Below are 24,755 nucleotides of genomic sequence, written 5' to 3' on the forward strand. Positions count from 1 at the left end.
TAACAGAAAAACTCCTGGCCTGATTTTCATCAAACTTGGTGGAGGGGTAAAGCATGGGCCAGGGAAAAAACAATAATTTTTGGAGTGGATCTAAATGACAGGGCAGATACAGAAATGATTTGATATTACTCAGTCCTACACATTGTTCCTTTAAGGAAAATTGTCCAAAGTTTACGCTTCACGAGAAAAGCATTAATGACCATGGAGTTTGTGGATTTCAACCATGTGTGAGTCTATCTCCTAGTTCTAACAGTTTTAGAAATACAACCAGATGTAATATATAAAGCACATGCACATTTGCATCTCACTGAAGACTGGTCTCCTGGTGTTGGTGGAGGTCTGCACTCTTCAAGTGCCCTTCTAGTTTAAAAAGTAATTCTAATGGCTGCTGTCTCCACGGGGAGGAATCCATCCAAAAAATGTGCTGTCAGATCTGCTCCCTCGCTCCGGCCATTATGTATGTGTCACGCTGTGTCTCGAGCGAGACGTAATGATGGAGTAGTCTACAGAATCAGACCGCGCTGTTACATCTATGTCAAGTGATGCAACCAAAATAATGAGGCAGTCCATCAAAGTCAAGCTTATTTAGCCCGAAACCCTCCTGCAGTTAATGGAAGGAGCATTTTTACCCTTTAAAATGCAAATGTTTGACATGTGGTTTACTAAATCAGCCAATAAAATCCTGTTATGTAGGGCCTAATAAAATAAATGAGAACAAACTGTACTCTTGCTCTGCTCTATACTAGCCAATTTAATGGGATTATTAGCGTACTGAAGCACTCGACCTCACCTTTACTCCATCAGCAAACAAAGTGGGCAGATCCTGTGTCTGTTCAGACTTCATCATACCCTCCACTGGAGTGCAGAGCCCTTAAATTGCCCACTTAGCTCAGCTGTAAAGATCAAATGACTTTACAGCATGCTGTGGGGTTTCTGGGTCAGCCTCTGTGAAAGCTTATATTACATCTGTGTCTGTTTATGCCATATTAGACATAGAGAATTTTATGTGGAACTTGCACGCCCAATGGTAAATATTAGGAGCGGTTTGTTTTGAATTTTAAGCTCCTGAATGCAAACTTTAAATTCCAAGAGAAACCTTTTCACTTAGATATTGGCGGCACTTGGTCAACAAAGTCTGACAGGACTTAATACAACTCCTCACTCAAAATGAAACATCACTGTTTGACTGACGGGCCGGGCCGCCGTTTGCACCAACACACCCTGCTGAATACACAAGCACAGAAACCAACCCAGATAAAATTACATTCTCCTCCAGCTTCTGCATTTTATTATCAGAACTCGTCCAACTCTATTATTAGCTAATCAAACAGTACTGTGTAACTAAAGTAAATGTCATCAGGTACCACCTCCTTCTACTTTTTTCTTGGAGTTTGTCTGGGACACTGAAAAACATCCTTCTCTTTCATAAGACACTGGCCAGCAGAAATAATACTTGATCAACAGATTAGAGCACCGGATCCTGGTAGTGCCCCCCCCCAGTTGCTCAAAGATAAAACCTTGTGCTCTAAGAACAGCTTGTTCCTCCCATTACCACAGCCAGTCATCATCACAGACTATCACCTCTGAGCCGTGAGGGCGACCAGCAGCAGCTCGATACTGCAGCGCAGCTCAGGATAAAGCCTGCTGCTGCACAATCTCAGTAGTTATTAATGTAACTGCAAAAGTGATGAGGTTATTACATCCCTTTGTTTTTCTTTTTTTTTTCTACTTTTTCACATTTAGTTTTTAAATTAAGCTTCATTTATCTATGTTTTAGATTAGTGATGGATCGAGTGTGTAACGTGAAAGGGGTGGCGTGTAGTGAAGAATCCACAGATAATTAATATCTGCATTTTGGGGTTTTTCAGCCCATTGTTTTGGTTTTACAACCCACAACTTTATCATTTTAGTTGAGTCCCACAGCTCTCGTCAGCCTTGTTATGAGCAATAGCAAAAGGTTTTAGTCTGTAGCTGCCCAGCATGTTTTCCATGTTGTGTTCACAGATTGTTTTGCCAAGCCCAAGTGGCCAGAAAATCAATGAATATGTTAACTTTATCTTACACCAAGTACTGATAAGCCCTCCGTGTAATTTAAGTCCTCAAAGTTTAACGTTTTTTGCCCTTTAAGCTGTTCACACATTGACCTTTAAGGAAACTACAGAAAAAAAGAAATGGGCTCCCATGCTGGCCCTCTTGCTGTGTGTTTAATGAGGTGAAAAACCTGAGGGATGGAGCTGAATTGCTCAGGGGCCTTGAGCTTTAGTTTTAGTTTCAGTTTTGTCTCCAGGGAATGGAGGAGGCAGAGGTCAGGAGGTCAGGAGTCAACATCTCACAGTCCCTTGCTGGGAGTTTATGAAATGCACCATGTGACAGCTACCACTAGGAGATGTGCTTCAATTGTGATACAAGCAGAGATTTATTTTCAAAGACAAAAGAGTCTCTGCTGCATTACCAGCTGTATCTCCTAGAAATTATGTTTATGTATGACTAATGTTAAACAGCAAATATGTACTGAGGCAATCATAAGTTTTTACATTAAACCAAAAAAATGGCTACATAAACCAAAAAGTGTTTTTTTTCCCATAAACCTGAGATAGGAGTGTAAACACGAACCTGGTGTCCTGGTGTCACAGCCAGTCATCCTCCACAACGGCCTCTCTGCAAAGTCTGCCTAGTACATGAATGTACTGCTTTTTAACCAGAAAGAAACATCTCTGAACACAATCCAAGCAGTTATTTCTTTCATTAAGAAAACATCATAAAAATCGTGACACTAATTTCTTGTCCTGAGACCTGGTTGTCATTATTGCAAAATGTTTGTTTTCTCAGCAGAAAATGAGATTGAAGCACATCCAAAATATGATAACATTACAGGGACACACTTCAGTGTTTAAATATTTACATTTTGGCACAGACATGGTCCAATCCAATCTGAACAGACTAAGAGGGACTCACATGTAGAAACCAATACGAGTTCATTCTCCAAATAATTTACCCGAGCTACTACAACAAAGTTTGACATAGCAAGAATATAATGTGACCATAATTCTAAATCACATATCAGGGTGTTCGGCCAGTGAAACATAGTGATAAGAAATGTGCTCTCAATTTGCCTAATTAGCCAATGTACCCCATTACTGACCATCACCATTCTCCAGAGTGAGCAGTGAATGAGTGAATGACAGCACTAATAAGGTGCAAATTTCTGCTCCTAAATCGCTTTCAGATAATGCTCGGGTAATGGCTTTGGTGGTATCATAGCAACAAGTCACAAGCTCTGGGCATGGGGAGCATGTGAGAGATCTCAGTATGATAATAATAACTGTAATTTTATATTATTTTTCTACTTTGTCTGAATTGAATGCAACGCATGATGCTTCCGACGCATTTTAATTCTAGCAGCGCAGTGATGAACACAATTGTATTGAACACCCTTTTTAGAGAGATTACATAATTCTGAGGTAATAGATTCGCTAAAACATGTAAGCTACACACTTAATGTAAAAGAGGTTGTAATGAAGCCACTGAGATGAAAACTACAGCGTCAAACATGTTCAAAACATGACTCAAAACAGAGGTCCGTTCGCCTCTTCAGTCTCTGTCTCAATAACAATGAGACGTCTCGCTCTGTGATAAGTTGACATAATGCAAACAAACCAGCGGGTGCCAGAGAAGTATCCACTGAACATCTATTCTATATATGAAAGAAAGAAAAGAAAAAAGAAACTAAGATCACACTGCAAGAATATGTCTGTACATGAAATAAAATGACAAAGGACAAGGGTCTGAATTTGCATTTTATTTGTTTTGGAGAGGACAGTACCACAAGCATTTACATCATCCATTTTTAATAGCTTGTTTGCAGCACATGATCCCGATGACACATGAAAGTCTGATGGGGTGAAGAGGTGAAGAACATCAGTTGGGAATCGTTGGGAATGAGATAGATGGGCCTGCGTGCAGCAGGTATCATTAGAAAATTTCTGCACTCACTGGATATGATCCCTACACTTTATGGAAAATTGATTTTTCCCACAGGTTGACTGATTTGCATGGTCATTAATACAAATTACTTAGTCCTGCAGACCTCCTGCTACACAGCTAGCCAAGTTAAGGTGCACAAGACTCATTAAGCCTATAGCTCAACAGAACATTGCATCTCTTTGCTGTTTTTGTGGCTCAAATCTGAAATGCAGATTTATCATTAAAAAAATGTCATGATGTTTTCTGCTTTTCTATCACGAACACACACTGCAGCATCTCTGATCCTCTGCTGCAGCAATCACAAACTTACCACCACTCTCTGCTGGAAATGTTTTCTGTACTGCACAAAGAACTTTAAAATCATGTCTGTCACCTTTTTTTTCCTCTGCTTACTCTTTTTGATTTGCATGAGTGTCTGTGATTGGCTGCTATAATGAGAGGGAGATACTGTCCTCGCCTGACTGGCTGGGAGCAGAAGGGGGCAGGTGCTATGTGTGAACATAAATACAGAGTGCAGCCTCAACAGACACACATGCATCTGCTGTCAGCATCCTCTTCTGCAGAACTGCATCCACTTCCATCACTGACAGCACTACAGTTTTCAGTCAAGGATCCACAAGCAACGAAGAAGAGATAAGAGATTCTTTCAAGTGGTATTTTGGAGAAAAAGAGCAGCAGAAACATGTCTTTAGAAGTGAAGGAGAAGACTGAGGTGCGTCTGGTGTTTTTAGGAGCAGCTGGAGTGGGGAAGACCGCCCTCATCCAACGCTTCCTCCAAGACACTTTTGAGCCAAAGCACCGGCGCACGGTGGAGGAGCTCCACAGGAAGGAGTACGAGGTGGCAGGTGTCAAAGTCACCATCACCATCATGGACACCAGCGGCAGCTACTCCTTCCCCGCCATGCGCAAGCTCTCCATCCAGAGCAGCGACGCCTTCGCCCTGGTCTACGCCGTGGATGACCCTGAATCCCTGGAGGCGGTGAAAAGTCTGCGAGAGGAAATCCTGGAGGTCAAAGAGGACAAGTACACGCCTATCGTGGTGATAGGCAACAAGATAGACCGCCACAACGAACGACAGGTGTCCAGCAAGGACGTGCTGTCCACGGTGGAGCTGGACTGGAACCACAGCTTCCTGGAGTCCTCCGCCAAAGACAACGTCAACGTGCTGGAGGCTTTCAGAGAGCTGCTCCAGCAGGCCAACCTCCCAAGTCGGCTCAGCCCGGCGCTGTGCCGCAGACGGGAAACCTTCCCCAAGGAGAGCAACAAACGACCTCCAATGAACAAGGCCAACAGCTGCATCATCTCATAATGATGTGGAGCAGCTCCGAAGGCAACAACACCAAAAAAGACTAAGAAAAAACTGCCCAAAAGAGACTGAAAGGGCTTTTTAAGTGTTAAATGTGTCCAGACTCTAACAAAACAAAGAAATGATGATGTGCTTAAAAGCATTGCATCTGTCACTGCAACAGTGCTAGAGGCACAGAGATACCACAGTGAGGACGGACGTGTAACCATGAGAACACCTTTAAGACGTGAAAGAATGTGGTTGAACAACTGTTTGAACACTGAAAAAAAAAGAAAGAAACAGTGCACAGACACTGCTTTCTGTGAATGTCAACAATGATGGCGTTATAAATTGTGTAGAAGCAGCTTTCTGTATCATATGCTAAGTTTTCACTCAAATGTTAACGTGAGGTTTCAGGTTTAGGTTCTTGTGCTACTGGTGTTAAAAGTGCAATAACTGTGATGTGATGGGTATTTATGCAAAAGTCTGTTTACATATGAGAAAGACCAAGAGAAGAGGGCTTTATATTTTTGATAGCAACACATTAAACATTATGTTGTGAATTCTTGTGCAGCCTGTCCTGCTTTTTTGACATTTTGAAATACATACCAAGTGGTGATTTTTCTCTCCTTCTCTTTCTTTTTGTCTGACTGATACATTCAGGAGAGTTTAACAAGTGTTTGAAAATGACCCTGAATCATCATGACAGCACAAAGGTGATGTTCAATGTTTTCACTCAGAGCTTATTCTAAGCTGAATAAAACACCTTATCTCATCCACCTTTTGGATATTAATTAGCTTTTTTTTTGCAGATTATACTGATAAGAATATTCTTGGCATGACAGCAAACAAAAGTAAGTGTGTGGTATGGTGTAGGCATGTAGACATTGTAAAAAGACATTTTACAGCTCAAACCGAAAAACAGTAAAAGTAAAATAAAGTTTACACCACATGCTTATCGAAGATACAAATATTGTGCACCGTCCCACAATCACAGTTTGGATCTACAGACTTAAAAACAGTTTTGTTCTCTGAATTGTAAAAATCTAAATAATTCTGTCACTGCAGAGGTATTTGTTATTTAAATGGTGTATTAAATGACTGTAACTGTACTCCAAGTCTCATTGTGTTGACTTAAGGACAGCGCTGGTCTGACCAGAAATGTAAGTTCTGAAAAGATTGAAAACAATAAGTGCTGCACTGAATGAACAATCAGTCAGTGTTGAAAGTGATTGGTGTTAATTGAAATGTTTTACCCCCAAACAAAACAAAAAGCAGTTTGCAAAAATGGAAAGCAGTATGCAAACTGTGTGTGGGTTATCTGAGTGGATTATCTTGGCTAAATAAACTAAATTATGGACTTGCATTGTTCTAATATGCACACACACACGCATGCATGCACACATACATACACACGCGCACACGCAATCCTATGATCTCTCTGCTGTGTTTCATCTCCCTCTGGTGGTCATAATTTACGAACAACACAACTCTGTAGGACAATATGAGGAAGCAGGTCTTTTCAAGTGTATCAAATGAGATTAAAAAGGAACAAAAAGAAAAAACAGAAAATGCCTCATCAACTTCTGTCTCCAGTGAATGTCACGATACATGAGACAAAGTTAAAAACAAAGAAAACAACACAAACAAAACAAAACAGAGGCTACAAATACACTTGGATGCATACATGTTTGTGTTGCTATCATATAAGTTAATATGGGATGCTACAAATATTCAAAGACACAATTAAAACAGTATTTAGTGACTGATTTCCCTCACCTATTTCTCTGTTCATTCTGTTTTTTTAAAAAATATTTTTACTTAATTTCTGTATTTACTTTTCAAGTTCATTTACTATTTTCCCTTTTTACATGAAATAAAGTTTTACATGTTCATCAAGTTGTGTATTTTGTTTTTATATGTTCAAATAAACTAATCTCAAGAGAATTACCCAAAAAAGTATTTAGTAGTCTGAGTTTTTAAAAATACACTTCCCACCGGCCATTAAATATGATGGTTGGTTAAATGAATAAGTTAATGTTACCAGCTTTTCTAATTTATTGAAGAACACTTCATATGTGCTGCTATCATTTACCGACTGCTAAAAGGCCACACAGGCCCAGAGATGCAGAGCAAAAGGTATTCTTCCTCTTTCAAAAAACGCTCAGAGACAAGGTGCATTGTTTCCCCAGAATCAGACGAGGAAGTGACCTGCGTTTATCAGATCTCTGGTTCCCCTTTGTGTTCTGTTTAAACTCACTTTAATTTTCAGTTGGTGCACAACGGCACGCAAACTCGTTTCAGAACACAGACGGACGCAGAGAGGATGATCTTCGCTTTAAAGCTCAGGTGTGAATTTAACTTTTATTCAGGTTGTAGTGAGAACAGGCTTTAGAAAATGTTAATCATTTCAATAATTCACATGTAACAGGTAGAGATTAGTTTCGGAGAATGACTGAAGCCTCATTTTTAAATTTCTGTGGTTTGAAATTTCTGGGTTTGTCTCTGCTCCTGGACTTGGTCAAAGCTCCTCAGTGTTGTGAAGATATCTGAGAAGTTTTGAACAAGTTTAGGATCTCTGACCGTCACTACATCAGGTGTTTGATGATGTGTTGAGGTGATTTATGACTTTCTGTAGTACTGTATGTCAAAATTAAAGGTAGGCCTTCTCATTGACCAAAACACTGGTTTGTTTCAAACAATATGAACAATATGAAGGGAGAAATATCAAAAAGTAACTAGACTCAAATATTACAGTTTCTTATAGGAATGCTTCACTCACATAATGATGATTTGTTTATCAGTTACTCCCCCAGTGTTACACTAAATTCTGTAAGAAATCTTTCTTTTATTTGTATGCCTCAACAGAGAACAGAAGAACTCAAGAACAGTGAAAATACTTGATGAATTGAAGCTAATGGGCTCCACGTTAAACAACAGCAAAGCTACATCGAAACATCGGTTTGCAAACTCACACACAATTTGCACAGTTTCACGCGTGTTTCGTTTATCCAGTCGTGCGCTCTGCACTTCCCAAACACACACATGCTAAAACTAATATTTTAACAATTCAATATAAAGAGTCTCAGGCAAGGACGAGAGGCACGCCTGCCGGCAACTCAACGAGCAGAGTTTAAATGCACGTGCTTGCCCAGGCGCATTACTCGTACAGGGAAGTGTTTAAAACCTTAAACTTAAATTGTAAATGCTGCCACTTTTTACTCCAATACATCAAGAATTTTCTCTGTTTTTTGATTCTTTGTTCACCATGGAGACATTCAAGAAGTTTTCTTCACAAATTCAAGGTAGCACCAGTAAAGTAATTAATATACAAATTATGATTTTGTGATTCCAGTATCCATTAACCAACACCTATAATGTATCAATGAAGCTAATTTCTCTGCAGATATGAAACCTTTAGACTTCACTTTTTTTCTAAAATCCTGATCAAAATCAACATTTTAAAGGTATATGTAAAAAATACAGTAATGTTTAAAGATTTAACTATTAAAAAGCTGTCTTCTGTCAAGTTAATCCAAAATATCTACCTAGACTTTACAGAAAGATGCTGGTTTAGATCCTGATTCCAAACTAAAGCTAGATAAAATTTAACTTTACGGTCATAAATCACATAAAACAGTTGAAGTCTTATGCCCATAAGGCCATTCACCAAAGCAATACATTATGGTTCCTGATTTATTAGAGACAATGTACAGCAAGAGGCAACTGTTTTATTCTCATACACATTGACAAACGCCACAGAGCTGGACAGAAGGGTGTCAGTGTCTAAATCGCCCTCAGCGTCACAGACAGGTCAGAGAAACAGTGAATACAGAGAAGACATAATGAAATACACTAACGACAGACCACATTTTAGCCTGCATAGCAACAGCGTGTGCATCTAGATCTCAAACACCCACCCAGAGAAATACAGTTTCTATGACAAAACTAAACAGATAACGTGTTCAGCACTGCTGTGTGGAAGACATACTTTTATCAACATGTGAAACAGAAAAAACATCAAAACAAAACATCAAATAGGTGTGCATTGGTTTATTAAGTGTATTTCTCTGACCAAATAGGTCCGTCACAATAGAAATACACATTTCCTCTTACGCATCACTTGGAAATTTACTCAAAGAGTGCAAAAAGGTGCTTTGAAACCACAGGTTTTTATGGGGAAACATCACAGTTTATAAATCATACTGATTTTTGCCAATTTACTAAAAATGCACATACCTTTACACTAACTGCTGGCTATTTTTCTTTTTTTAGTGCACATTTCCAGGTGGTAATTGGTTTCCATTCATGTTCACCATTCAAGTAGCCCACCATGTTGAATTATGTAAGCCTTCTTTTAAAGTGAAGTCATTTTAAAGCTTTGATAAATTCAAGGTCCACTTATCTGGTACATTCATGTGCTTGAATAACTCAAGTATCAAGACTTAAAAAGGTGCCAAAAAAAAAAAAAAGCACTAAAGCAGATGAAAAATCTGGCTGCTGCTTTCACTTAAAGAGATAATGGACTTAGTGTTAATTAGTGTTAAAAACCTCCAACTAGGAGAACAACGTTTCCAACACAAAGGTGCAGTAGCACATAACAAGAGTCGCCTAAAACGCTGAACCGGGTATCGCTGAGTACGTAAGTCTGCACTGATCCAATTCCATGTCATTTCTGAATAAACTTTGAATTTGTTTACATGGAAATCAATTCTTCTTTGCTGATCTAAAACAGTAGCCTTCACACCGGAAACTCCTGTTTTACAGCAGTGAAGAAGAACTGATTCCTGCTAAATAATGTTAGCCGGTAGCAAAATATCAGGCAATATTTTACAATCTATTAAAGAAGGGTCTATGGCATTCATTTTATTTATGTATTTGTTCATGTTTAACAAAGGGTTTAACCCTTTGAAACCTGGATCAACATCAGTTTTCTTGTGCTGCGTTCAGACACCTTTTACTGTCATTTAGATGATAGAAAGGTAAGTAAACTGTTTTTATTTCTTAAAGAAACATGATAAAAAAGGCAATCAGCAAGGTGGCATGAATTATTTCTCAAATAGCAAAAATGTAATCGGAGATGACAAGAAAATGACCTGGAAAAAATATATAAATAAAATAAAACAAATAAGCGTGAGAGAGAGTCATTTGAAATTATCAAAAAAATCTGGAAAAATCTGAAGAAAACTATATTTATAATTAAATATTTAAAATTAGGTTACAGGATATATACAGATACATGTATTTATTATTATTTCAGCACTTTTTCCAGGTCATTTTCTGTTTTAGTTCTTTTACCTTTTTATTTATTTATTTATTTTAAAAATTGTAGGTAATTTTATAGTACATTTTTACTTATTTCAGTCACTTTTTTTTTCAAGCTGCTCTTTGCCTTCTTTCCATGTTTTTAAAAGAGTTCAGGGCAATTTGATCAGGTTTCAACTGGGTAACAGCAATAATGAGAGTAATCATTTCACATTCATACAGGGTTAATAGTGTCTTTTAAATCTTTTAAATCAACGGTATTGGATCAGTACTTTGTATCTGCCGATACACAAGCTCGGTTAACAGAATCGTTAACATCTCTGTGGATAAGCCCATCAGACAAGCAGATTTTTTCATCATATCACCAGATAATGAAAGTGCAGAGCGATAAAAGGACAAACCAGCAGTCGGTTCACTACGATCGGTAATGTTCCCAATCTTTTCTGTGCTTTGAAAAACAGTCAGCAGTAATATTTTGAGTAAAGGTTTGTAGTTAATTGGCTACATCAATTTCAGTTCTTTATGAATTTACATGCAACGTGATTTCAAATCACAGCCATTCAAATAAGCACTGTATGTTCAGTCTACTGCTAGAGAGTATATTAAAGGGTCAGTACAGACTATTAACAGTAAAATAATTCTAATAATGAAAAGCTAGAGCCAGCAGGAAGCGTCGCTTTTTTACTGCTTTTACCAGAGTCAAAGATTAGCGTACTTCTTCCACCACTGCTCCAATTTAACTCTTCGAAACCTGGAACAACATCAGTTTTCTCGTGCTGCATTTAGATTTTTTTGGCTAAATTTTAGGTTATTTTCCTTTAACTCTAAACCTGTAAATTCTTTCAGTGTTTTTAAAAGAGAGATCAAGTCAATTTGCTCAGGTTTCAAAGAGTTAATATCATGTGTGGACACTACTTCAACTTTATTTCTCACCTAATCTCCACAGCTGTGGCTCACCGGGCAATATCGTTTACGCTATTGTCTTTATAATGACAGGATTGTGGGTCATATTTAGATATTTCTCGACCTCATCTATGACTCTCACCTCATCCTTTCTTTCAGACACACGAGAAAGACAGCGACAGTAAAGGTGAGACAAGAAGTCAAGCTGCCGTGGGAGCAGAGAAGAAGAGCTGCAGTGGAAGCCAAGGCGTAACTAGCAGCCACCAGTGTGTGGTTGTACACAGACAATAATAGCTGCGCCTGTTTTGACACGTGCCGTTCGGCGTGTGTTTGGCCTTAAGACTACTGCTAAAGGCACAATATAATGGAAGTGAATGGAATTTTATTAATGTAGTACATATCTTTTAAATACTTGGCTTTCCAGAAATAATGTCCAAGGTACTTAATTAATCTGCAGTTTATCCTGCGTTTTTCAAATATAATCTTTAAATTCTTTGAGGACCACATCTCACCTTTTTAAACGTAGTATAATTAAACTTTGACGACCAGGAATAAAGTTAAATTAACCTCCATTGTAATGTGGTAACAGCAGGGACCACAGAAGCAGATTCCTCAAAGCAGCTAGACAGAAGTAAGAGTAAGAAGGGAAAATATTTTTTTTTTTGTTATTTAGTTTTACTGACCCCCGAATATACACAACATATAATCATGATCCATGACTTTCTACAGATGCTGAGAAACTTCTTGCGTGACATCGTCACACCAGACATCCCCACAAATAGTGCAAAAAAAAAAAAAGCTGCATAAAAATATATTTTGGTCACCAATAAGGAGTTTGTCTGTGTGGTTAGAAACAACAAACCGCATCAAATGCAAAGACATCACAGTGCTGAGCGGCCCTGATCATGCGGGCCAGCAAGAGCGTCTGGAAATCGGGTAGAAAAGCATAAAGTCCTGTTAATGGAGACATTTCTCTGTTCTCTTTTGCAGCTGAAGCTTAGTCATTAAGTTTGAGGTACCGCAGTGTATGACAAAATAATTTCTTTTAAATACAAAGCATCTTTTGTTCAAGTCGGAAAAGCAAGAAGAGCAGCAAGGTGAGGGGAGACTTCAAAGTATGACTAAACGCATCAAAAGTGAAAGTCACTTTTTTGCTATTTTATCATCTTTACAGAATAAATACATTTTTAAACCTCTGCATAAGCAGTTAAATAACTTCGGGTAGCTCCTGCTATATAAGTTTCTTTCAATGAATTCAGATACATGTAATCCCTACATATAACACGTGGAACATGGCATTAGCATGCTTTTACAGCACTGCGAGGGAGTGCACCTGCCTTCAGTCACTTTCACACCCACCTCACCCTCTCCGACGCTCTTTTAGTCGTCCACGGTGATGTTGCGGAACAAGTAGGCCATGGACTCTCCGTTGTGGATACGGCGGATGGCCTCTGCCAGTATCATGCTGACATCCACAGTCTTGATTTTGGGACACTGTAGCTTCTGCACTTCATGGGGGACCGTGTTAGTCACCACAACCTGAGGGTCGAATAATAAAAGAGATTTAGACTTATGCCTAACAACAACTAAAAGACTTTGGAAAGACTTTTAAAAGATCAAAGTCTGACACCCTCTCAAATCTTAAGAGTATGTGAGCTTTTAGTCACAAGATTTTGCAAAGACTGGGCATCTTGCAGAGTAATTATTTGCAAGATCAGACTAGAGTGGCAGAAATTTAAACGTAACCCTTTTCCCCAAAGTTTTTTTCATGCACTCAATAGATACATTTCTCTAAAATTTTGGTGGCAAATTTGGTAAAATCAGTATTAGTGAGCACAAATTTATGACCAAAGTTTGAGAAAAATATATATATAATAAAAAATGTTGGCTCTCTTACTAAAACATGCGTAAAATGGGAGCAAAAACTAAAGTGTTGCGTTTGCTAATTTACACCAAACTCCCTTTAAGACATAGAGAAATGAGACATATTAAAAATTCCTTAAGTTTCTGTAAACTCTAGAAACAGAAGATAAAAGGCGCCTTATGTTGACAGTATTCTTGTCAATTCGGCATAAATATAACACATAAAGACAAACTGTGTTTGCAGAGAATTTTACATTTTGGGATTTTTCCTCTCCACTTGCCACCAGCCTCTGTTGGTTAGCTGTGCTATTTTAGTGAGAGGAAATATTGTGGAAATTAGAGCCGAACCTTTTCAAAAAAAGGTGTAAAAGTTGTAAAAAAAATATTGCCACAAAGTCTTCTTGCACCTCCGCTGAGTTCGCTCCGTGTTTACCGTCTACCCGGTTTTCTGCTTCTTGTTTGATGCTGGAGAGAGTGCATATACTGGCTGTTGACAGTGTTCACGTCATTGAACTTCCATATTTGCATGAGCTAAGACCGAAAGGTTTACAATAACATTAAACATGTTTGATTTTGTCAGAATGTAAAGGTGAGAAAAAGACTAACTTGGAGTGAGCTTTATGACCAAGCTACCATGATCACGAGAACGCACAGCAACTGAGTTAAGCTCTCATGATTTTATCCCGACACTGGAAATTTATCTGTGACAGCGAAATTGCTAGAGAGGTTGCGCGTGTGAGGCAGGCATTAATGACACCGTTTGATTTTAAGTTAAAAAGCACGTGTACAGTAAAGTTTTTGGTTTCAATTTCATGAAAAGTGTTTGCACCAATGCCAATCTTCTTTTAAAAGATACCAACATTTGGTGACAAGGAAAACTACTCTTTTATTAAAACTACAATTGTGCACTCATTTGTGCAAAAAAACCCCCAAAACAACAAACAGATAAAATGAGTTCTAATTTACCAGATTTCACTCAGAAGTGAAAGTGTTTTTTTCTAAATACAGGCTTCTAAGACTTTTTTTCCCCCCAATTGCTACGGGACAATTTAGCCCAATTTTGTTGTTGTAACATAAAAATGACTTTTTTGGTGAAGTTTGTGAAAGGGATTTGGCAGATTTTATATTTTCATAATAATAAGAATAATAATAATAATAATAATAATAATAATAATAATAATAATAATAATAAAAGATGTTACCAGTTATTTTTAAATTCTAAAAAGCAACGTCAGAAAAACAAAATCCATTTTGCATGTCTCAGCATTTTAAAGACTTCTTAAAGATGAATTTAAAACATTTAATTCCAATTAAAACATTATTTTTGGATTAATTAATTAAATGCCTTTTAAGACTTTTTAAGGATCTCCGGGTATCCTGTAAATAAAACTAATATTACAAACCTGAATCATATTTTTAAATTTCATCAATACATTGTAAATACATCCTAAATCTAAACTGTAACCATTGTTTTCTGGGCCCTGGATAGTTCAGAGGAAGTGAAAATTGAAACTACTCTTTTACAGAAATGCATCTGTTGGATATAATGATCCTTTCCGTGTTCTAGTTACAGATGTTTTCGTGCTGCAACATTCATTCGAAAAACAATCTGTTAGAAGGAAGTATCTTTTCGTTATCTTTTTTTACATTGTGTTTATAGAGAACACATGTGAGTTAAATGAGAACATATTATGATGATATTAAAACAGTATGGCATTTTCTTCCTCCCCTGTTGCTTTAGCTTCCTTGTTAACATTGTACAGGTCAAATACACAGCGTTTTCACTCCCACTCAACAACTTTTACTGATTACTGAGTATTGAGTTCAGGTGTCCTCACCTCATCAATGGCGGATTCCTCTATGAGGCGCGGAGCATCAGCAGACAGTAAGCCATGTGTAGCCATGATATATATCTTATAGGCTCCTCTCTCTTTCAGGATCTCAGCAGCTGCAACAAAGTCTCCGACATCATCTATAATGTCGTCCTGAAAGAAGAAAGAAAGAAGAAAAATCCAGCCTGTAGCAAAGACTGAACAGTCGCATCCCTGTCTGTTTTTCTCTGTCATTGTGTCTCCGATCAGTGCAACAGTATCAGTGAGAGGCTGAGGCCAAAACTTACAAGTCGGTGAATTGACTCCATAATTTGTTATGCATATACATTTTCTGACACCATAGTCATATCAAATTTTGTTTACTCACTGAACTACTGATTGACTTAGTTCAAGTTTTATTTATGCTATATTTCAGGCTTTATTTTAACTTGCACTACTTTATATCCTATATCTTTTATCTAGATTATCTCTTTGTTTCGACTTGAATTTTGTTGTAATTATTATTTTTAATTATTATTATTATTATTATTATTAACTGTTATAATTTATTTACTACTATTATTATTTCCTTTAATTTTTTGATTAATTTGGTTTTAAATTGCATTTTTATTACACTTGTTTTTTGTTGACAAAATCTAGGACACATCTTTAAAGGGACAATATTTTCATAAAAATATTTTTAAAACAAAGAGTAGTAGTAATAGTACATATTAACACCAATGTGATCAGTGCATGCTGTTAGTTTTAGATTTTAAAGGCTTTTTTCATAAATCTTATGTATTTCATATGTATAAATCCCTCAAAAATAACATTTCATTCCAGAAAAAGAATTAGTGTGTTGACAAGTTATATTTTTAAGTTTTTTTGTTTTGTTTTGTTTTTTTTGTTAGGACATGATTTGTGCTAATTCTTAAGAATGGGTGATCATGAAGTTCACAAGTTATATTTCTAAATCATACTGTCAGTGATAAGAGGCTCTTATTGTGGTAGTGAATTCATTAATTTAAAAATGCAAACCACTTTAAATGCTCTGAAAGGTTGCAAATAAGAACTTTAAAAGAGTTATAATCAAAAGATGGCCGAGCAGCTGAAAAAGACAGCTCAACCATGTAGGCTATAAAAAGTGCATTCACAGCATCTTACCACAATGATGGCAATTCTCCCTCCCACGTCTCCGACTACAGTTATGGGAGGTTTCTCTTTGGCCATCATTACTGCAAAGGAAAGCAGAAACTGTTACCGGTGAGAGCACCCAGAGGTGGTTGTGTGAATTGTATTTCACCTAATCAAAAATAAATCTCAGTAGATTGGGTAAAATGGGTTGAGAAAATGTTTTGTAATTTGGGTAAATCTGCCCCCTGTATCATGGAGTCATTATTGGATGATGTGAATGATTTGTAGAAATTCTGTTAGAGTAATATGATGCTGTAATAAATTTACGACGGCAATCAGTGGTTTAAATTTTTCCCCCCATTGTACCCCACCTACCCCTAGGAGATTAAACTGAAATGCCAAACTTAGTACAGCACATGCCATGCAAAATCAAATGACAGGGTTTTCTGCCCAGGATACCCAATCAGAAGGCAACTGCCTGGACACACACAACCTCAGGCCCAGGCTGTGGCAGGCACATGGCAGCAGTCTGCATATGAACCAATATGCACCAGACAATCTTATTTCACACAGGACAAGAGTGGTTGACAAGCACTGATGAGGGTTTCTTCATACACACTTGCCAATGTTCAGGGGTCAGTCCTCAGTCGAACATCACTGCTGCCAGCGACTACTTTTACACACACACAATAATCCCGCTGCATCTCACATGACGATAACAGGAGATGCAACAGCTGCATTTTTGAGCCAATATAAAACAATAAAGAATGTGTAATTTAGTTACTGATATCTGCGCAGCTTCCTTTGTCATTGTGAGTGCATCTGAGCCATATTGCTGGTTATATTATAATATGGGCTCATTCATTAATTTAAATGTCTCCACCTCCAGGCTCCAGGCAGCACTGATCACTTTGCTCCTTACAATCTGTAAACATCCTTGTGTCATGATATATGGATTAAATTACAATCATTAATCTTTTCAGTCTACTAGCGGTATGGAAACTGTCCAATAAAGGTTAACTCGGAAAATTACAACATAACATGTAAAAGACAACAGAAATTATAGGGATAGTTCAGATTTTTTAAAGTGGGGTTGTATGAGGTGCTTACTCATCGTCAGTATATTATATACAGTAGATGTTTGTCAGCACGCCCTCAGTTTGGGGAGGAGCAGGCAGGAGTACCACCATGGCAGCTAAGCAGTGTGGTTTCTGTGGTGGTTGTGGGCTGGCAACATTACATACTATCTCAACAACCTACGAAAAAAAGTTTCAGGGTATGCTGCAGTAAGAGTATCTTACTACTAGTACCAAACCACGTCATTACACCGTCATGTGACTTTTTCCCATTGACTTACATAGCGAAAATTACATCTGTGAATCAGTGGATATTTTTTTGAGCATCATTGCAAAATGACTGATTTCAGTATAAGGATTTATCCATTCGTTCTCTAGTCGAGTCTGGAAGAGCTGCAAGACTCAGTCATTTTATCCAAATTTGAGTTAACGCAGGGCTAGACTGCAAGTAGGTGTTTTTTTCTGGTGGAAGTCTCTAGTGCGCCTGCTCTATGGGCCGCACACAGTGCGAACGCAGCGTCGATCATCCTGGTCATTTTATATGTGGCAGTTGAACCATTTGGGCCATTTTATGCTCTTGTCAAAGCCACCAGACTGAGTAAGTGTTATTGTGTGACTTTGATGAATCCGAGCTGATCCCTTTAAATGCCAAAGTCACACAACAACACAAACAAATTAACTGATTAAGGCAGCGGTAGACAAGAAACTCAGTGATGTTTTCTCACTGGAGTCTGGCTTTGAAGAGATAACAGTTTCAGTTCCCTGTCAAAAACTGCTTTCTGAATACACCGACTATGAATACTCTGACTATAAGTACCTCATACAGACCCACTTCACAATCTCCAAACTATCCCTTCAATAATACAATATATGTGCCTAACCTACAACTAAAATAAATTGCTTGTGAATTGAAATTAAACTGGGATTCGATTCAGAGTAGCATATTTAAATGACTACCCATTAAATATATTTTTGGATAGATAACTTAATTTTTTTTTTTTTTTTTTGAAACAGCTGCATTTGAAGTATTGTTGTGTATGTAAATGTAGTCATTCAGAGGGTATAAGGAAACAATCAACTGGTAAACAATCAGCCAGCCAAGCCGATTGTGAAGGAAAAAGTACAAAGAAGCAGAGACAGGAAGAGCATGCCTTGCAGAACACTTTACTGAATACCGTGAGTTCCCACAGCATCAGAAAACCTGGCAGTGTCACATTCAGACTTTTATCACTATTAACCAAAAAAAAAAAAACAGCAAAAGCCATGTTGTTAGCAGTACACACACTTCTCAAAAAAGATGTTTGCAGCTTGCTGAGATACTGCAACAAGCTACCTGAGAAATGTTTGGTCAGAGATCTTGAAATTAATTTAACATGAAATACTAGAATCCATCCATTTCATTATCCTGTTAGATTTGATTAGCTTAAATGATTTTACGGACAAATTTTAACAACAGGTTGGCACTGCATTACAGAAACGTCAACTATAGAGATAAAAGTGTTAACTAAATGTCATTGTTGATAAAATAAATTCTGGTATTATTACTGAAATAAAAAACTAAAACTTTTTTTCTTATTTGATGCTTAAACAACCAACAAATTCCATTTGTAATGTTTCTTCTTCCCATCATCAGATGTTAGGTTTTAAAAGCATGCTTTGTTGTTATCATCACATGCAGTTATGACCAAAAGTTAATCAGGTTTTAGAGAGCAGGTTTAATATGGGTGCACCATGTGTTGATTGGCAAGATGAGTCCAGATATTTAAGTAAAAAATAAAAATAAATAAAACAAAAAAGAAAATGTTTGGCATGGTTCTGGTTTGATTTATGAATTTCAAAATAAAATCAGAACACAACAAAAAGAAGAGCTTGGCCATCTTGTAGAACAACTGTCTGGAATCGTAGAAAGGTGCGATACAACGTGTCAGCTGTTGATTTCAAGTCAAACATGCCATGCAAATAGCATAAAGTTAGGAGCGTACTGTAGCTGACTGGACTGAAAAAGTTTTGTCGATGCAAATCTGAGCGATAAGAAATCAGTTTGTGCACCTCCTGAATCCAGACTGTATTTTCACAAGATGCAACACAAACCCTTTTGTCTACACATGCACCAATTGAGTAACCATTTGAAGAGGAATCATTTCATAGTCAGATGTAAGTTATGTTTACGGTCGTACTTGGGAGCTCTATGCCAGGGAACGGAGCTTGTTGTTTGCCTGCTATTACCAACAAATAAACACCACGTTAACACAAATGCACAAATATTTGACATGACAAACACATGATGCCAAGACTTGGAAAATCCTCGCGCTGGGTCGACAGAAATGTAAAATATTTCAATCAACAAATCAGACTTATTTTGCTCATTTTTTTTTTTTAGTTTTCTTATGGTTGAGGGTAAGTTATTGTTCCAAAAGGAGGATTTTTTAAGTCAAGGGTGAGAATTAAAACACAAGTAAGAATAGATTTTTTTTTTTTTTTTTTTTTTAACTAAATAATAAAGTGAATACTGGACGCAAATACGTCGGAGTCATTTGCCAATGACACAATCATTTGATATTTTCTCAAACTGAACCATTAAAATGGCCTTACCAGGAATTAACACTGCAAATATGTTGAGAACTATACTCCAGAGTTACATTAGTATTTCTCACCAAATATAAAAATTTTAAAATTAAAGTATATGCTAAGAAATAGGCATGGTTCTATGATTATTAAGCACGTCACTCTTTGTAAGTTAGGAGTAGCAGCTTGCGGAGGATGCAGCATGAGTAGAAGTAGTGTATCTGTGGAATCAAAACATGCAGTGACACAGAAAATCAACTTCTTGGAGTATGGTTGATGGTATGAGTGAGAAACAGCAGAATCATCAGCTCGAAACAGGTTAGCACAAATAAGAGCTGCATTGGGTTTTCGGCAGAATTTACATTATTAAAAAGCACTGAGGAGTTAAACTATCAAAAATTATAAGATATGACTTTCTGAATTTGACCACAGTGTGAGAAATAAAAAAAGAATATAACTGTGAGAAACAATAAAATCTATCAAGCGTTGACTAATCTGCAAAGAAAACCAGCAAAAAAGCTAAACAAACAAAAATGGGTGTTCTTACAAGGAAGCTCCAGTCCCGTGTGTCCCGTGGTGTTGCGTACACATGGCGGGGAGTGTCTTCCGTCAGCCATGTCGGACTCTGAACACTGAGCCTCACCGTGAATCACAGCCAGACCCAAACGCAGACGCTCCGCATAGGACTGAGCCCTAAAAACAATATATATATATATATATAAAACCTGATTATGTACACATATTTAGACACATAAAAAATATTTGTATTATTATTTACTTATGGTATAATGAAATGTTTTCATTTTGAGTACATTAAGGGAGCAGTGTGCAGGATTTGATGACATCTAGCGCTAAGAATTGCAGATTGCAGCACGCTGAAACGTCTCATGATTTGAATTCCTTCAGTGTTCATTGTTCAGGAGGTTTTTACCGGGAGCCAATTATCCGCAGAGGTCTCTTGCTCTCCAAAACAAAAAGATCAGGTGATTAAAAACACTAAAAATCCTTAATAAATAAGTTTCACGTTACAAATCAGTGTTTCTCTAACACTGTTCAGCACCTAACAGATGGGCTGCTGTTCCCAGCACCTGCTATTGTGCACAAACCTTTTTTTCTCTGAAAACTTAATGTGTGTTCACCTTTCTCTCTGATAATTTAAGATCCAGATTATCAGAATGTTTTTAACGAGAGCTGAGTCACTGACAGAGGTCTCGCACTCTCAAAACAAACAGACTTGGCAAATTAAACCAACTAAAACACTCAACAAAGCAATCTTGGCTCATTCTAAGATAACAAAAACAAAATTATTCTTATTTTCAGGTGATTTTACTCTAGAGAAAGCACACTTGTAATATTTTATTTATTTTCTGCCAAAATATCCCCTTAAATCTTAGCCACTGAACCTTCGAAATTTTATTTTATCATATAAATGCTAACAGAAGAGAACAAGCAGAGGAGAAAGTGTGTATTATTATCAATCAGTTACCTTTTAGCTGCTGCTGGGGACTTTGCCACAATGATGGCATTTCTGTAATCAGGAATCTGACAGACAAAGGAAAAAAAAGAGGTCGATGCTCATGTCAGATTGATTAAATGATAAGGTTTATCAGTACACGCTGAAATGGGATTATCACCTCTTCTTGGATGTACTGAATCAAGAAAGGGGAGGCGCGCAAGTTGTCCACTGGAAAGCTGAAGAAGCCCTGGATCTCCTTCTGATGTAAATCCATGGTGATGATGTGTGTTAATCCTTTGGGGTCAAACACAAATAAACACAATAAAAACAATATTTTCAACAATAAAACTCCTCTGTAAGAACATGAAATTTAATCCCTGCAGACACAACACCACTGATGGTGAGGGATCACGAAACTAAAACAAAAATTAAACTTTATGATTCATTTTGTTATCTGTACCTGCTTTCGCCAACATTGAAGCTAACAACTTGCTCACTATTGAGCCCCTCTTTCTCATCTTGCACTGTTTGCTGTACGGAAAATAAGGGATGACTCCAATGATGTTCTTTGCACAAGAGGTCTTGAGGGCGTAGGCCATAACCAGCAGCTCCATGATGGCCGTGTTGACATCTCTGGATGCACAGAAATAAAGAATAAAAAGGGCATGTAAACTTTAGCATGTGATTATCATAAAAACTTTGCAACAAGATCTCACTTGCAGGTGAGGATTTGTCCATTTGTTCAGACATTATACTCACCGTGGTATGGTCTGGATGATGAAGATAGTTTGTCCACGAACTGATTCTTTCACATCAACTCTAGTTTCTAGTGTCAAGAAAAAAATGACATTAGATAATTTGGGAAAGCTGCATCTTTAAAGTTCTTATTCTATTAACTTTTTTGGTTATTGTATCCCGTCACCGTGCATGTACCAGTCATTGTCAAACACTGACAGAGATAAAGCATGTATAAACAGATAAGAGAGTGTTTGTTGCCATCAATCTGTGTAATGTATAGTGCAGTATATCAGGATGAAAAAAAAGAATGATGCAACATTTAGACGGAGTGAAGCAACATTCACACTAAACATAAGGTGCAAACAAAACAAGATGCAAAACAAGGTTTCAAACTGGAGTTCAGGTGGTTAGACAGGCTATGAAAACCAATAAAGTGAGGTAAGCTACACGGTAACGAGTGCAGTGTGAGCTTGAAGTTAAATAAGATTTTTGGTAGCCTTCTCGAATAATTTCATTTATTTCTTTTTCAGTCCACTAGAAATATCTTGCAGAAAAAAAAGGCAGGGAGAGGAAAATCCAGACGCTTTCTCAAAAAATAAATCAACAAATAAAAATAGATGGTCTGTCCGTCAGTTATTTGGCAGTCAGTACTTACAGAAAAATGACAGAGAGAGACAGAAAAGAACCTCCAACCTACATCAAAAAACATTACCTGGCAACTTCATATTGTCTCATTATTTTCTCCTTATATACATATATTTGAAGTGAAAGATATTGGTATCACCCTTTAAACATCATATTCTCTAAAAAAAATTCCACAGAAATACACATTTGCTTTAAAACAGTTTGTGCATACTGGTGTTTAAAAATAAATTTCCTTCTATGATCCTCGTTCTCTGAACTAAAAATTAATTTTATGGTAATACTCTTTTGCCCTAAATACAACTAACAAAGTCTGTGATTCAACTATATCTTCAAATTTCCTGACTTGACAAACACACCATTGGTGTGTTATCTTGAATCCACTTTATGTATAATTCGTACAGCTCTTCTCTGTAAAATAAAGAATTACTGTATGTGAGTACAGAAATCTCATTGCCTTATAACCAAACACATACTTTACTTTCTGCAGAACAGGAATATCCTTGGACACCAGTTTTTTTCATAGGATTTCCACGTTAGTTAGAATAAAGCAACAAATCATTACTAGTCCCCTTTGTAGGTGCATTTGTCATTTTTCCTGTGAAGCCATCATATCTTTCTCACCTCTGTTAGACTCCTGAAAGACCACAGACTTCCCCAGTTCAACTCCCAGCCGCCTGTGAAACACAATTTAGCTAATTGTGAGATAATGATCACAACAACATGAGACATGATTTAACACAATGTTCATTCATTGATTCATTCATACATGGCCATGCAGACTCTCGCTGGCTCAAACAGCTGTTCTTCGACATGAATACTCAGTAACGTGGAGAAAATGTCAGAAATGATTTATTATACTCACTCTGTTATCTTCTTAGCCAGTTCTGTGCATGCCACGGAGGAGTTTGCGGAAAAGACGCGATAACCACTTTTAGCGACATTCATCCTGGCACTGCTGGTGGGTTTATTTCCCAGAAAAAGACAGCAGCGGGGCCTTTTTTTTCAACTGACCACCGCGTTTGTTTCCGATTTTCCTCTTGTGACGTTTTCGTTAGCTAACAAGGTGGCTAGCTAGCTAGCTAACACAAATTAGCCTGCTAGCTAAGTGAGCTAATGACACGAAATTACCTTCAGTGTGTTACGTACACGTAGTTATAACATAGCTACAAAAAAATATTATTGTCTATAATCTTAAAATTTGTCCAACTGTACGCAGACAAGCGGCTGGTACCTGTCGCTTAACTTAGGTAGCACTATTGCTAACAACTGTCTTCGCGTAGAAGTACGGAACGCCCTTTGGGTCAAACCTAATAGCTACGCTTTTGTGTGAGTCATATTGGTGAGTCATTTACAAAATGCAACAGAGCATCAAATAAAATACAGTGTCTGAAATAAATACAAATTGCCTAGTAATAATAATACTTAAAAGTAAAAGTATCAAAAAACATTGCACATTCATATGAAATAATTTTTTTATATAATCTTATAATTAGGCTGCTCTCGTCTTAATTAGCAGGATGATATCTAAATAAAAGAATCATACTGTTTATTTGTGGATTAGTCACATTTTAAAGGTTAACTTAGGTACTTCAACCTGGCTCCTATTTTTCCATGTTTTCGTGTCTAAGTAGTAGCAAGATGAAGACAAATGTTTTTGAGACAGAAATAAGCAAGACTGCTGCAGCCACAAGCAGTGAAGCATGCTGCAATATACCTAACCACAATACATCTAATCACTCAGGGCTATTGTGTACCGTCACCTCATGTCCACTAAAAGTGAGTATTTTTGCACTGATCAGATTGTTATTTTAAGTGTCTGACATTATTATGGAAATTATAATAAATAATTTTATCATTGTAAAACGCACTTCATTCAGAGTTGAAAGAAGCTAAATAAAAATCATAAAAGCTGCCTCGTTTAATTTTTTTCACTGTTACATCAATCACCAACTCTGGTTTGGTTGAAATAAACCCCTACTTTACCCTGTTGGGTGAGAAAATATGCGGGTTTTATACACGGTAAAATTACT

General features: G+C 37.2%; 1 protein-coding gene and 1 pseudogene across 2 annotated transcripts; one reads left to right on the top strand and one right to left on the bottom strand.

Moving 5' to 3' along the window:
* Nucleotides 1-4,506: 4,506 nt before the first annotated feature.
* Nucleotides 4,507-6,381, top strand: LOC121957106 (GTP-binding protein Rhes pseudogene; annotated as a pseudogene).
* Nucleotides 6,382-8,980: 2,599 nt separating this feature from the next.
* Nucleotides 8,981-24,026, bottom strand: LOC121956303 (phosphoribosyl pyrophosphate synthase-associated protein 1). 2 transcript variants are annotated; one of them, XM_042504445.2, is made up of 11 exons: nt 23,588-24,026; nt 23,347-23,399; nt 22,102-22,168; nt 21,803-21,975; nt 21,521-21,636; nt 21,373-21,428; nt 20,434-20,579; nt 19,499-19,540; nt 16,276-16,346; nt 15,139-15,285; nt 8,981-12,976 (listed from the first exon to the last, which is right to left on the bottom strand). In XM_042504445.2, the coding sequence occupies exons 1-11, from the start codon at nt 23,668-23,670 to the stop codon at nt 12,818-12,820; spliced, it is 1,113 nt and encodes a 370-aa protein (XP_042360379.1). In that variant the 5' UTR covers nt 23,671-24,026; the 3' UTR covers nt 8,981-12,817. The 2 variants fall into 2 exon arrangements, with proteins under 2 accessions (XP_042360379.1, XP_042360380.1); XM_042504446.2 differs by lacking the exon at nt 19,499-19,540 and having other exon boundaries at nt 23,588-24,024.
* Between the last annotated feature and the right edge of the window lie 729 nt (nt 24,027-24,755).

Source organism: Plectropomus leopardus, chromosome 18 (genome assembly GCF_026936395.1).
Source record: "Plectropomus leopardus strain MGB_pleo_1.0 chromosome 18, ASM2693639v1, whole genome shotgun sequence".
NCBI lineage: Eukaryota > Metazoa > Chordata > Actinopteri > Perciformes > Serranidae > Plectropomus > Plectropomus leopardus.

Coding starts and splice junctions, on each gene's coding strand:
- LOC121956303 (XM_042504445.2), bottom strand. CDS start 23,670: ATGAATGTCGCTAAAAGTGGTTATCGCGTCTTTTCCGCAAACTCCTCC. Junction 19,541..20,433: donor CACGGGACTGGAGCTTCCTT/GTAAGAACACCC, acceptor TGTTGGTAATAG/CAGGCAAACAACAAGCTCCG. Junction 15,286..16,275: donor GGAGAATTGCCATCATTGTG/GTAAGATGCTGT, acceptor TTCTTCTTTCAG/GACGACATTATAGATGATGT.